Source organism: Electrophorus electricus, chromosome 11 (genome assembly GCF_013358815.1).
Source record: "Electrophorus electricus isolate fEleEle1 chromosome 11, fEleEle1.pri, whole genome shotgun sequence".
Taxonomy (NCBI): domain Eukaryota; kingdom Metazoa; phylum Chordata; class Actinopteri; order Gymnotiformes; family Gymnotidae; genus Electrophorus; species Electrophorus electricus.
Window position 1 is genome coordinate 15,943,998 of NC_049545.1, and position 14,298 is coordinate 15,958,295.

Sequence of the window (14,298 nt, forward strand, 5' to 3'; positions counted from 1 at the left end):
TGGTTTATCTTAAGCAGACAACATCTCTGAATTTTCAAGTGTGTAACCAAAACAATTTCGGCATAATTCCAGACAGTTTCAGAGACACATTTATATATACAGCTATGGCATTTTCTAGAATTTAAAAAATGAATCAATGTTTGATAAAGATTGTGGGTATGGCTTTAACCAAGACAGTTGGAAAGAACAGCTCATGAGCAAAAGTGTGCCTAGAGTTGTAGTAGTCTGTCTCTACATTACAGCCTGAACATGCAGGATTCTTCCATATTCCTGCATTTTATTACTTTACTACTACCTTTTACTTCTCAAATCATACTTAAGTGAACATACATTTCTCTTGTATATTAGATTGAATTTGAATAATTTTTCAGAATGCTACTACATTCTAGAAACTACTGCACACCTCTGATCATGAGGCTACGCTTTGTAACAGAATTTCTGAGGCAGCGCTTGCATTCCAAAGTGTTGACTTAAGTGACTCTTCCCCTAAGCCCCAAAGAATAATGCTAGGCCTAATCATGAAGTACAGCACATTCTCACCTACTTTTAGGTGCAGTATTTGTACATAGGTTACTTATATATCCCTTATAGTATACCTTTGTTTGACCAGACAATGCTTTACACACACACACACACACACACACACACACACACACACACACACACACACACAACCCCCCCCCCCCCCCCCCCCAAAAAAAATCCCCCAACAACCTGTGAGTGCAAATGCTAGACTTTGGCACTTTGGCATTACTGCATTATTGAAATAAATGCAATTCTTTACTTTCAAAATGTGGTAATGGAAATTACTCACTATAATAAAAGAAAAGCAAACAAATTTGTATCACCTTTTATCAAGAGTTGTTTTTATATAACTTTATGAGCATAATGGGCATTATCTAGTGCAAATGCAGGCTGGTGATAGCAAATGGCTATTACATATGATCCTGGAATTGAGAACTGCCACTGACTTGACCCTCTCCATTTCTTCTGTTTAATTAGTTACAGTTTCTCTTTTCACTTCAGAAATAGGATGCAAATAATTGCTGGATAAACAAACACAGGAATTGCATCTTTCAATCTTTGGCTTATCAGTTAAAAAAAGGAAATGTATAATCCATCCTTTTCAATTTATTCCTGCCTTGTTATACTTGATACAAAATACTTCCATTTGATTGAAGATTTGAATGATGAGTATCAACTCTTTGGCATGTATCAATCTTCAGTGCTTTCAATAAATCAAAAAATACTCCAAGCCCTCCTGAAACTCTTATCTACACAACATTGAGTACATGTTTTTAAAAAAGCGCCCTGAGGGTTTTATTGTCTGCTAGTTTTGTCGCAATATCAATGTCCTTCTGAAGAAGTCTACATTTCTCCTCTTCCATTTCTACAGTCCCACTGGTAGGAAGCCACCTTCATTGGGTTCAATGGAATTCAACTACAAGTCTTCTGTGGTGAGCCAAATTGTCACCTAAAATATCAGTTTGATCATCACCTACATAAAAAAAGTGTCAAACCTCCGAAAAATTTGGAGAATATTCTTCTCTTCCACATATGGAAGACTGGAGGGAATGGGTCTTGAGCATGGCTATGGTGAAGATAGCAGCTTATTGGATCTTCTAGAAACAGTCATAGCTCTCATTGGCTCTTCTGAAGCCAATCCCAGCTCTCATCACTGTCTTTTCTGTTCTTCTCGGCTTCTATGATCTCTCTGTAATGCCGCCTGAAGAAGCCCATCTACAAAACACCAAGTTGCAGCACGTTACCATATTGGAAATGCACACCCCGATAAAAGGAAAAATGGTTGGACAGATGAAAACATCCTGTTTCAATAACAAACCATGGAAATAGTTTCATGGCAAACTTTACACAAGCTTGCTAACAATTAATGATTAATAGGGAAAAGAACTCATGAAGTGAATAGATGAAAAGCCAAATAGACCTACTGTGAAGAACGGTAAGTGTTAGAGCAATAAAGATGATGTCCTTCTCTGAGTGATTCTGTGGATTTGTGTTTGCTTTGAGCACTATTTATTGATGCAGACCACTGCTCTCCTCAAGAATTTCCTGAATTGAGCATTGCTGGACATGTGCACCTCTTGTAAAAGAGGTTTGTTTTGGCAGATCCAGGGTCTTGAGGAGTGGGAGGGAAACATATTCCTGAACCAACATTCCAGGGTTTCACTGTGGTATTCCCAGTGGAAAATGGTAGAGTGGAAAAGAAAGTTTTCTATGAAATGGGCCTCCTGAAAACAGTTTGATTGCCACTCCCCCTTGAAGATCCCACCTTCTTGTGTATGGGGTATAGTGTAAATTATTGTCAGCACTGGGTTTTGTTCCTTTCATGGTCAGTTAAGGCAGGCTGGGGGCTCTTAATTGGCCACTCAGGCAGCTGGTCCAAGAAAAGCATGCTTTCAGGACAGAAGTGTGTGAACAAGACCCACAGGGCATGTGACACTCAAGGGGGAGAAAAGATCCCCATATTGTCAGGTAATGGACCTGGGGTGTAGTATGCTAGAGAATGCCAGTAATTATGGAATCAGGTTACAGAAAAATCAAATATAGTAACTATAATATAAATGTTATTATTATTATTATTATTATTATTATTATTATTATTAAGTAACTACTTCTGACTTCTTACAAATGACTTCAAATATCTTAAAAATGTAGGGCTTAACAATAACATTTTATTAAAAGTGTTTTATAATGTAGTGTTTTTTTTGTCTAACAAATTATTTTTGCAGTCTTTCCATGGGTATCAGATTAAATTGGACACTGTTGTACAGTTTTTTTGTTTTGTTTGTTTTTTAAGATAACCAAGATATGCTTTTCTTCACCAACTATTAATTTCTGAATGTATCCAAGTCATTAATTTGTGTTAATTTTCATCATATAGTGGATTGGGTAAATTTGCAAAAACAAAAATTAATAAATACTGAATCTCTTTCCAGGACATATTCAAAGCTGAATTTAAGATCATTTAGCTAGGATGGCACTCGATCCAGATCTGTGCAGGTGTCTTTGCTTCATCAGCCAAGGCCACTATGACCTGATGAGTCCTATTCTTTAATTACATCTGTTTTCCTGTGCTAAACCACTTTCAGATATCCAGCCATGCAAATAAACCATGTCTCCAGGTCAAAAGGTAAAAGAGTAAAAGAACTAGCAACTGTAACAAACTCAAAGTCCAAAGTCACAAGATTGTTTGCTGTTAGTGTGATAGAAACTTTTCTGTGTTTCAACCATTAACTAAATTATTTCCATTCTCAGTATTAAAATAGCCGACAGGTCAAAATGAACATTGCATTGCACTGGTTCTTTATTGTATTATGGCTTGTTTGGCTGGTGCTCTAAATATTGCCATTTCCCAGACACTGATAACACCATTGCTACCCTGCAATTGCTTTTTGTTTTAGGGACAGCAAGGTCTTTTCAAAAGTAAATCGATTGTTTCATTGTTATGGCTTAATTTGGCTCACATTAGTTTTAAAAACAGAACCGAGACAGTAAGATGAACATATACTGTCAGGTTAACAAGACCATTTAAAATATCATTTATTATAAGTTGCATAAAACTTAAAGGCACAGTGCTCGTGGCCTGCAGTCCTAGGGAAGTCAACTTGATACAGAGGCATTTTTTTGAATGGAGACAAAGGAACAGTTCTAGCAATCCCACACTCAAGTGCATAAGTGAAGGAAACCAACCTAGTTCAGCAAACAACTAAACAATATGCATTTTAGCCCAATCTTGATTGAGCTGTATGCTGAAACAATTAAAATATGTTATTTCACAATAATCATAATGCAAAGTGATTAAAAGCTTAAAGGGTGGGTTAAATTCCTCTTTTTCTGTTTTGCTAAGTTTATGTTACAAGCCTAAAACAGTTCTAAAGAACAACAGTTCTGGAGCCAGTAATGAGAGGAACCAAATTCTTGGGTGCAGGCAATTTTCTGCATTTGCAGCTTCCACTTACTCACCTTCCCAGAAACAGCATAACTACGAACAAGTGACTGTTTGAGAAGGCTTATGCTATAGACTATGTTGTACTCTTCTCCTTGATCAAAAAAAAAAAAAAAAAAGAAAAAAAAAGGGTCAAGTCTATCGGTTTTATAGACAGAGGGGTTGTGTGTTAATACAGTACCTTCCAGAGCAGTACAGCCAGCAGGAGGAAGATCAGGATTCCCACAAGCAGACTGATGGCGATGATCCAACCTACCACATAACCCCTGGGCTCCTGACTATGCAGTGCCTCAAACACTAGCTGTAAGTTAGTGCAAGAAGATACATACACATACACACACATGCAAACACAGACATTTATGTGAACTTTCAGGTAGTGGGGTAATACATGTTATATCTGTGATATATATGTAATAATAAGCCTATTCTTAACCTCAGTAACCAAAGTACATTTTTTCACCCTTGGATAAACAAAATATACAAACATTTGTGTATTTTGCCTTCTAATATAGCAAAATACATCTTATACCAAAATAATCACTCTGTGAATGTAATGAGTTAAAGGAATTAACAGAATATCAGTTGTAATTAAATACCTCAAACAGTGATTAAGATATTTTTACGGTTTGACTATTGGTCTGTCAATTTCAGCAAAATTATACAGAAGTTAACAATTAAAGGATTATTTTGTAAAAACAATTCCAAAAAACATAACAAAAAACAAAGTGAAGGACAAGACCACATGTAGTGACAATATTTATATATCTCTAAGATCTCATCTCAAAGTCAATTTTTTTTACAACTTTGTGTCCAGGCAGTCTAATAAAAGAAAAAGCCTTTCTTGGGACTGTAGGGAACTGTCCTATTTACAAAGTGCTAGAGAAAATAGGAAGGCCACTCATCTGTTTTATAGTCATATACCAAATTAGCTCACGTCTGACAGCGTTTGGGGGTCAGCTAGACAAGACTTGGTCAGCAACCCAATTAGCTGAAAGCCTGGCATCAGTCACCTCTACCATTGCCCAGTTATGTTCTACTGGGATTGCCAATCAACCAGCACGCAGAGGTTTAGTCTAATGAATTTAATGTCAAATGAAGAGAAAAAAAGCCCCCACTTAAGATGCTATCTTGTCCACCCACAACCACTGCACTTCCAGCCAGTGGAACAGAACTGCCAGTTAAACTGATTATTTAATTCTGCTTAGGAGGTTGGTCTCAGCTTCTGGGTCATGACACTGATTATAATTTTCAGTACCAACTTTTCTCCATGTCACCCTCTAGGCAATTTACTAAATGCACCAAATTCACTAATTGTTTTTTAAATATTTTTAAGATTTTATAGTCTTTTTTATAACTATTAGTAAACACATTTTTAAACCATTCATAAACTCATTATAATGGTAGTCTGATTGTAAAGAGGTACCTATAATTTGGTCATTTTTAATGCATGTTGGAATATGAGTTGAGACAGAATCGATACTAACAGAAATGTCCTCTGGTAGGCCACTGGGCACCTCCATAGCCCGTCCATCTATTTGGATGTGACCTCGTGTCACAAACTGGATGACAGAGGAGCTATCCTGTACAGAGCACAAAAGAAACTTACTTAAGCATTTATACATGAAAATAAATAGCACCTGCTATTAAGAGAAAGATCTGTCAAGATCTGTCAATCTGTCACTAAAATATTCATAGTTTCTGATATGTATTTTAAAGTTGTCTTTTTCCAGTAATTATATTTGTAAAGAAAATTGCAGGGTCTACATTAAAATAATTAGATTTTTTGTGTTAATCAACAGGTGTGTCTATGGAGCAAATGAAGCTTTTCATGTCTGTTTTGACAGTGAATCCACTGATTATTGTTTCATTTTAGGTCAATTATGTCTTATTTATACATAATAAAGATCTTACTCTCTTCAGCATTTCAGTGTTCAGTAGCATTTGCACATCTATACTTGTAGCCTCTTCTTTTGCTTGAGAGCCCAGGCGGCAGGTAGCAGTCAGACAGGATCTCCCAGGCCGGTCACAGTCCTGTTGACAGATGTCACCATCACCGTATTATACACTCACTTCCACCTCTCCACTCAACACTGCAACAAATGGGACCTGAGAGGGTGGGGCAAATCCTTTGATTCTAAACTGTAACAAGATACTGCACTTTGGTTTACTTGGCAGGTAAAGACTGACAAACAGGATAAAATACACTAGTATTATAATCACCTAAAATACATTAACTGGCTCACATTCAAGCCTTCAATGTGCTTAAAAATAAACCCTCTATACAGTATGATGAGTTTCTTTTAACAGCAGTCTCTGAATAATAACTCTTGAGTCTATTGTAAATGAGGATTATTTGCTTACCAAAACCTTCCTGCCAGATTTGGTGAAGAAGGCAAAGATAGTGTGGAAAATACTCTCTTTCTCCTGGGGGATGGTACATGGCGTGGGGTTTCTGTACCATGTACAGTTCCCTCGTCCCTCGGCCACCTGCACACACACAGGAGCACACTATGAGAACTCTATGAATAGCAGCATACACTGCCATGGTAGGCTTTCCTATAAACTGTTCTTTTTGTGAAGCAGGGTTTTTAACAAGCATCAGAAAGCCTGAGGCAACTCAAGGAAATAACTGCAGACTGTTCTTTTAAGTTTGAGGGATTTACAGACTCCTGTTCATAGTCTTAAACTTGAGACTACTCTAGAAATTGTGCTTAATGTATTATCACACTGCCGTTCATATCTTTACAGTCTCAACATGTATAGTGTGATGTATATGGTGGTTCTATCTGCCCTGTGACTAAAGCAGGGAAGGTCCACATATGCCCTTCCATTCTGAGTCGATGTGTAAGGATAGTCGTGCTCATTGTAAGTAAACGAGGCCTGACCTGCAGAGTGATTTATAGGTCTAAAGGAACTTCTATCCCAGGAGGACTTCAGGAGCTCCTCCCTGAGCTCGACATATGGAGTGCTTTATTGCCCAACACAAACTCCTCCCTCCCCGTTCCAGTGGCCGCAGGGAGCTCTTTCCATCTCTGCCCCCTTTCACCTCTATCCTCTCAAGGCCTACGAGGGGCCCCATATGTGGAAGTGTCCCATGGCCTCTTATTGTTTTGCTCTCTGGCCACCTACAGCACTACAGCTCTGGCCGGGCCATTCTCAACACACTTTTACAGCCACTCTCAGTCATTTCCCCACAGATGAGGCTCCCATTTGTGTTCTGACACCTCACCACCACAGGCCTGTGCTTGGCTTCAGTGATGCAAAGTAGTGACTGAGTAGAGACTGCACCCCCCCCCCCCCCCAAACCAAAAATGCCACATGTGTTTCCAGCAGGGTGATACAGTGGAATGCTTTCTCTGGGCATTTGCAGTCAGGTTTGTTGCCTTGACTGTGTAAATTATATTCCTTGGTTGGAAGGTACCCGGGAAGTTTTTATTCCATCCAACACCAAGGCAGTTGGATGTTTTTCAGTGAGACAAAGCATACTGAACCCAAGCAGACACAGTTCTCCTGAGGTGTCTAATTTCACCCTGCAGCGTAAGCAGTATGATCCCCCATTAAGTGATACCATATGAAGCTGATTGGGTGGGATAAAGGCTTCTCAGGTCAGCAGTGCATTAACATTACTAAACTCTAGTCTGAGATACCAGTATGGCCTTGCAAGTAGATAATCAAACATAGTTTTATGCTAAAGTGATGCTGGATCACTCTATTCATAGTGAAGGATGTTATAAGTCCAAATGTGGTATTTTTTTTATTTTAATATTTTAAATTTTAACTGTGAGCCTGCGTGATGAACTTACTAAACTTTCAAAGCCAGCATCAGATATCACTGATGTTATGTAAATGAAGGCTGCTTGTACACTGATTTAGAACCAAAATATTTGGGCTATGCAGATCATTTTAACATGTTTGAATTAAATGAGGTGGAATTGATGTAATTAATTATCCTACCTACTTAAAAGTCAACTCTGTTGTTGTGATCCATGATGGTACTACTTCCAATATAATGCAGTGCGTATGCTACCACTGCTTTTAGTGTAATATAGAGTATGAGTTACAACTGAATTCAATTACATCATAAATCACATCAAACATATAGCAAAACTGCAAAATAAAACAAGACATTTTGTACCATAACTGAATAGAGCAGGATGCTCACCCAATTTTTCTGCTCCTTTAAAACTAGGCTTGATATGCGTGAGCTACAACTGGACATCTTTGACCATAAACTGTTCTTAGGTAGGCTACAAAAATTTTAATTTAGCACGCATTTATATGCAGTAATATGAACAAGAATGAAATGAAACTAAGTGGATGTGTGATACTCACTTGTGTGTCTAAGATGTGGAACATGTCTGCCCCATTGCCAGCCAGTCTGTTTGGTATCCTTATTTCCACAGTAGAGCCAGGCAGTTTGCTTGGTCCATTGTTTATCACCTAGGACACCAACATATGGGAAATGGGTTTATCCAAAACCTTTTTTTATTGCAGTCCTAAGAAATCCTTTTTTGGACACTGAAGGAGATACTACAATGTGAGCCCTGCCTTGGACAATCACACGAAATGACAATCCCTGCCACATGTCATAAGACATGGGGACCTATCAAATAGGCATTTGCAGCTTTCGCACATATAAATGCAGGTGTACACCATGTGAAAAAAGCTCAGGGGCATGTGAGCATGTGAGCATCTCTGCATTAACACACAAAAGCACATGGTTCAGTAACGTCATGATATTGTAATGACACTACAGCCTTGACATTTGAGCTTTTTACAACTCTGAAGCTCTCTGAAGCTACAGCACACTCTTTACAATTTCCTAGACATCTAAACAAATGAGGGTACAGCCCAGAAGTTCTTGCATACCTGGAAGGTGAAGTTGAGAGGCTGAAAGTTGCACTCCAGGTTCTCCAGCTGAACAAAGTGAGATGGATCAATGGAGTTTCCATACACAAAAGAGGAGGGAGTGACAACACTATGGAGAGAAGCATATAATAGTGCCATAAGATATTGCTGTTTATAAGCATCTGAATAGTCCAGTAAGGCCACTCTAACAGTAGCCTAATATAGTCAGTGTTTGAAAGTTGCAATGCAATAATGTGTACTTGAAACACACCATGATAAAATGTACAATTTTAAAAGATCATAGTACAAGCAGACAACTATATTCAAAGTTTAAAGCTTTTTATTGGTTTATATAATGTTACTTATACAAACCTGCTGAAATGTACTAATAATGGAAACATGACGGTGCCCCCTCACCAGCAGCCTCTATGTCACGGAACGCTCCCCTTCCCACAGTTCATGTTGTGCTGCATGCGGTGGGAGCTCACTGACTGTCTCGTTTGTAACCACGCCCTGTTGTTAGCACACAGCTGCACCTGGTTTATTGTCGTTATGTTTGTATGTATTTAAACCCCTGTTGGTGTGTGCATCTTTGGTTCTGGTTCTGTTTGTGATGCATGTTGTGATTTCGTTCGTGTTTGTGACTCTGATGTTGCTCGTGCTCACCCTGCTTGTTCCATGTGAATGCCACTGTGTTTAGAGTATCGTGTTTTGTCTAATAAATGTCCTGTGTGTCCTGCTCCTTGCCCTGTGGCACTCTGTGGCATCCACATAGCCCTTAGTTCATATTGGGCTTTTCTGTTGCACGTGTTATATGTTTTGATGGTGTTCCATGTCCCACACAGGTTGAGCTTCATTCACCATGTCACCTGTGTGCTATGTTCTTTCTTTATAAGCCTTTGTGTTTGTATGACTGATTTGTTACACTGGCTTTCTTTAGTTACTCTTTGATCATGTTTATGTTCATTTTCTTTAAACTCTTCAGTTGGAGACTTTCTTTTCTCTGTTATTTGCCCAAGACTTTATTGGTTCACAGTATCTCTTTTTGAAATTAGTGTTTCAGATGAAGCCCTTTCAAACACACATTCTAGCCCTTTATCACCCATAGTAGTTGTCATGTGTAGAACGTGCAAAAAGGAAGGAAGCAAATTAATCTTCACTGGAAGAGTGTGTAACATAAGTGTGTCCAAAACAGAACTAAAGAAAGCCAATGTAACGTTAATGACCAACAAATGGCCATACAAACACACATGGGCTTATAAAGGAACCTAACAACATAAAGTCACACAGGTGACATGGCTAATGAGTGGGGCATGGCATAAAACCAAAACATCCAACACATGCAACAGAACAATGCAACAAACAAAAGGCCCTGTGGAAGCCACCACAGCCAGTTGAATGCTACATGCGAGGAGGGAACTGTCACATTCTCAGCCTGTAAAAATAATACATTTATATTCGAATGATCAGAATGAGTGAATATACTCATGATTATTTTATACTCTTGTTTGTCTATGATTCAGAAAATATTTTTAGTCCAGTTTATTTTGTGTCTAGTTTATTTAGACATGTCCAAATGCAAAACGGCTCTGTTAGGATAAACTCTTACCCAGTGACAGCTGTGTCCACCTCATGCACAAGAGGAATTGACAGCTCCAAGGTATTGTCATGTAGTTTATTTTCGTGCTCTGGGTTGGCGCTAAGTAAACAAAAAAACAAAATATTCATCTCCAAATGTCTAGCATTATTCAGCATTCGTTTAGCAAGTGATATGGTTTTTACCAACAGGAAAAGAAACACACACTTCACACATTAAAAAAAGTCACACATTAGTGCACTAGAGTGTATATAATAAAACCGTTGCATAGAGAAACCTCACAGTGTATACACCTATTTTTCTCTACAATAAGACAGGGAAAAAAGATTATTGAAGTTACTAAAATACTGAATATGAATGTTAATATTTTTTTCTAATTTAGTGTGTAATACAGGTTTATGACTAAAGAAAGTACATCTGACCAGCCTTAGTAACAAACTGGAACCTTAAAAAGTAAGCCCTTTTGTGTTCTTTAGGGTAAGGCATCCAGCTTATAAAAACTTAATGGCATTAAAAAGTGATGAGGACTAAAGTCATTTTGGTATTTTTTTTATAGAGGAGAAAGTCAATTAGACATAAAAACTGTTCAAACTCACCTCCTGGCATGTATTAAAAATAGCAATGTCTCATTTACACCAGACAGATGGCTTGTGTCAAAAAGTACAGACAGATGGTACTAAAAGAGAAAGAAAAACAGATATCTAAAAAAGGATTCAAAGAAATCCATCAGGTAAACAAATTTCAAGTATTTTAACATGGGCCTTGTAAGTGTCAACGTTCTGTTCATTTCAGCACAGAGACCTCCGGGTATCTAGTAAATTAAAAATAGTGGGTATAATAAATAGTGAATAATGCAGGTTATAAAGTGAGAGTCTTTGGACACTGAACGTGATACTAAAATTAAAACCATTTAAACAATTAAACAATTTAATTAAACCACAATCAAGAACCACAAAAGCCAGTTACACTAGTTTTTGTAGTTGAAATGAGAAAAAACTGGGTCTTGTGTTTTCACCTTGGTCTGCGCTCTCATGAAAGGAAATCCCACACTGCATTTGAGGAAGTCCAGCTGAACCAGGGCACAGGAAATGCCCTTCTCTTCCTAGAGTAGAAACAGACATGAGGAAAACCAGAGACATACTGGAAAAAAAAAAAAAACAACAACTCTGCAGAGCTTTGCCACTGAGCACACGACATTTAGAGGGCCATTGATTTAGACATATCACATTACAAGCCAATACAACTGAGCTACTGTGCTATAGCCCCATTGTGAAATAAGATCACCATCAAGGAATTACATGTTCTGGTTTGTATCTAGAGGAGGTGTCACTGAAGCAAAGTCCTTGGCTAAAGGTTAAGATGGTTAACTATGAGAATAAATCAAAATCTAAAATGACATTCTGTGCCACACTATCTTAGTGTTAGACAAGGTCCAACATGGTTTGTCAACAACTGACTTAGACTTAAATATAGAAGACTGCAAAATAGTTACACTTGAACCTTAGACCATGTTAGAAATTATGATAAAAAAAATTAGAACCACTTTATAGTTATTTAGTGTATTTATACTCTAAAGCATATTTCACACATTTTGTGTAAATTATGCTTATGACATTAACCTAATTTATGACACTAGCCCAACTGTTATGAATATATTTTGTATACATACAACAAAACGGATAGTAAGCGGGATAACCTCCAGACAGTGTGTTTGGAAGCTTATCCAAACAGCACATTGCTTCTCCGGCTGGATTGAGTAAACAGTGGGGCCTTGACCCTTTTGAGGAGTGAGCATTCCTGGAGTGAGAGTTCATAGAGCTGGCCTTTTACAGTCCTGGGAGGGGGGAATGGACTGAGAGGCATCACTGATCTGACAAGCGTGCTGATAAAATAGACAAACTAGCTATCGTGAAACGTTTCACAGCAGGGGAAGCAGAGTGCTCCTGGATTCTGGCACACCTCATGAGGTTTGAGCACTCCACATGCATGCTCCTATTCCCCAGTTTACAACACAGCTATTCTTAGCTCAGTGGTGGAAATAACAAGAGAGGACTTACATCAATAAATTGTCTGCACCAGATAACAGGGGTGGGGGAGCTCAGAGGAGTGTGTGAAGCACACAGTGCTTGACTTGGTTTGCCCTGACACACTGGTTTCTTCACTGTGCAAACTGTTCTGACATTCCTCTCCTCTTCCTTCACACTTTTTTTCCTAGCCTCAGGTATAACAAAGTCTTCCAGCTGCACTAAGCCTAAATAAGGATCACTTGGATACAACTGACCTGGTAGTGACAGATGGAACCCTGTGACTACCTGGGGAATTTCCTGAGCTGTGCACAGAGCATACGCTCCCATAGTAGAGGGCAGAGGAAGGGAAGTCAGTGTGTTTACCCATCATGCACCTGGCAATCTTTGAGAAAGAGTGGACATGTGTACTGTCCTGTATCCTGTCTTGGGGGAGACAATCACCTGCGTGATAAATGTTCTCTACTTTGTCTCAGTCTCTGGCTCATGCACTGTTTATAAGCTCTCTGATTGTAGTACATGTCTGTTCAGAGGGAGTTATTGAGAAGGATAACATGTTTAGATTCTCTCTCATCAGCTCCCTTCGCACATGAGGCCCTAGCTGTACTCCCACAGGTATTTTATGTACTGTGAAACACAAGCATGTTCAAAATCTACACAACCACTACAAGGAAATGCACAATATAGATACCCTTTTAAAGACAAGTGAAGTACCAAAAGAAATGTACAAAATGTAAGTCCACCACACACTCAGGCAGCCACTCTCTAGCATGTTTCACTTAGAACCTCAGGATCTCTGATCTCAAAGAATCTCATTTTCTATTTGTTTCTGTAACAGCAAATGATTATTCTCGCGCAACCTCCTGAAATCGAAGGTAAGGAAAACAAGACCTCTACTTTTGATTCAACACCACTGTACTTATGACTACAAACCCAGAAATGATGGATCTTCTGAAACCAATCGCCTGGCATGGCTCCAACCTGGCACATGGCTAAGGTTGCAAGAGAAACAGAGAGACAATGGGGCCCGACCATAAAAGAAGAGGAGCGTGGGAGTTCACGCGCTGCCTGACAGAGGAACCCCGAGGGAGGTGCTCTGGCCTGACCTCTGCTGTGCAAGAAAGGCACACATCAACAATACTGACTGCTTGCCGAGCTGGAATAATTAGAGGAGCTTTGTGCATGAAGTAACATGGCACTGGCTCCTGTGTCTACTCGAAACATTGTTTCTCCTCTCCTAATGATTCTTTGTTGGCTCCTGATAAACTGAGAGCCACTAGACTTTTAAAATGTTCAAATAACTAAATAATCCACAAATGCCAAATGCTTCAACCTTTTGATTGTAAATTGTTTATACCAGTTTCTCATTTAAAAAAATGCTTTTGATTCTTCCTTAAGCATATTAACTAATAGATTAAATAAATCTGGACACTAAACATATGCTTGTTAATCCTAAATGTGTTTCCTCTCTTAAATCCATACAGTGGGAAATATTTCATAAGCGACACTTTACAACTCCTATCAAACGGGAGGACTGTTCTTACTCAAGCTACTGATAACTGGCACAGAAAGCTTTTGAGGGCTGGAGAAATATGTGGAAGAGGTCATTTGATGAGATGCTGTCAAAAGTTGAGATAGGACACCAGCCAGCTGCTTCTTGAGATCACAACAGTAAATCTCAATCTGTTTCCTGCACTTTCTGTTCTACCAAGCTGCCTATCTATGCCCAGCTGGCTATCTTTGGTTTTAAGGGTATTTTTCTGTTGGATTCTGAAATCACCATATTCTTTAGTTTGGTGTAAACTAAAAGCACAGAAGCTTTTTTAATGGCCTGCAGAAGCAATTACAGAATAGTCTACTTA

At 38.7% G+C, this 14,298-nt stretch overlaps 1 protein-coding gene and 1 long non-coding RNA gene across 3 annotated transcripts in view; one reads left to right on the forward strand and one right to left on the reverse strand.

Moving 5' to 3' along the window:
* Positions 1-709: 709 nt before the first annotated feature.
* Positions 710-14,298, reverse strand: part of itga9 (integrin, alpha 9) — a 48,629-nt gene continuing 35,040 nt past the window's right edge. Inside the window, exons 19-28 of the mRNA XM_035531687.1 lie at positions 11,428-11,514; positions 11,009-11,088; positions 10,425-10,514; positions 8,837-8,945; positions 8,300-8,407; positions 6,329-6,454; positions 5,879-5,998; positions 5,452-5,547; positions 4,149-4,268; positions 710-1,740 (exon numbers count right to left, since the gene is read on the reverse strand). Of these exons, the coding sequence (XP_035387580.1) occupies positions 1,642-1,740; positions 4,149-4,268; positions 5,452-5,547; positions 5,879-5,998; positions 6,329-6,454; positions 8,300-8,407; positions 8,837-8,945; positions 10,425-10,514; positions 11,009-11,088; positions 11,428-11,514 (1,035 nt within the window). The 3' untranslated portion in view covers positions 710-1,641. The remainder of the gene's footprint in view (positions 1,741-4,148; positions 4,269-5,451; positions 5,548-5,878; positions 5,999-6,328; positions 6,455-8,299; positions 8,408-8,836; positions 8,946-10,424; positions 10,515-11,008; positions 11,089-11,427; positions 11,515-14,298) is intronic.
* Positions 1,747-5,840, forward strand: LOC118242222. 2 transcript variants are annotated; one of them, XR_004776671.1, is made up of 3 exons: positions 1,747-2,493; positions 4,146-4,270; positions 5,767-5,840. It is a non-coding gene; the product is annotated as an uncharacterized LOC118242222 (long non-coding RNA). The 2 variants fall into 2 exon arrangements; XR_004776670.1 differs by lacking the exon at positions 5,767-5,840 and adding an exon at positions 5,470-5,557.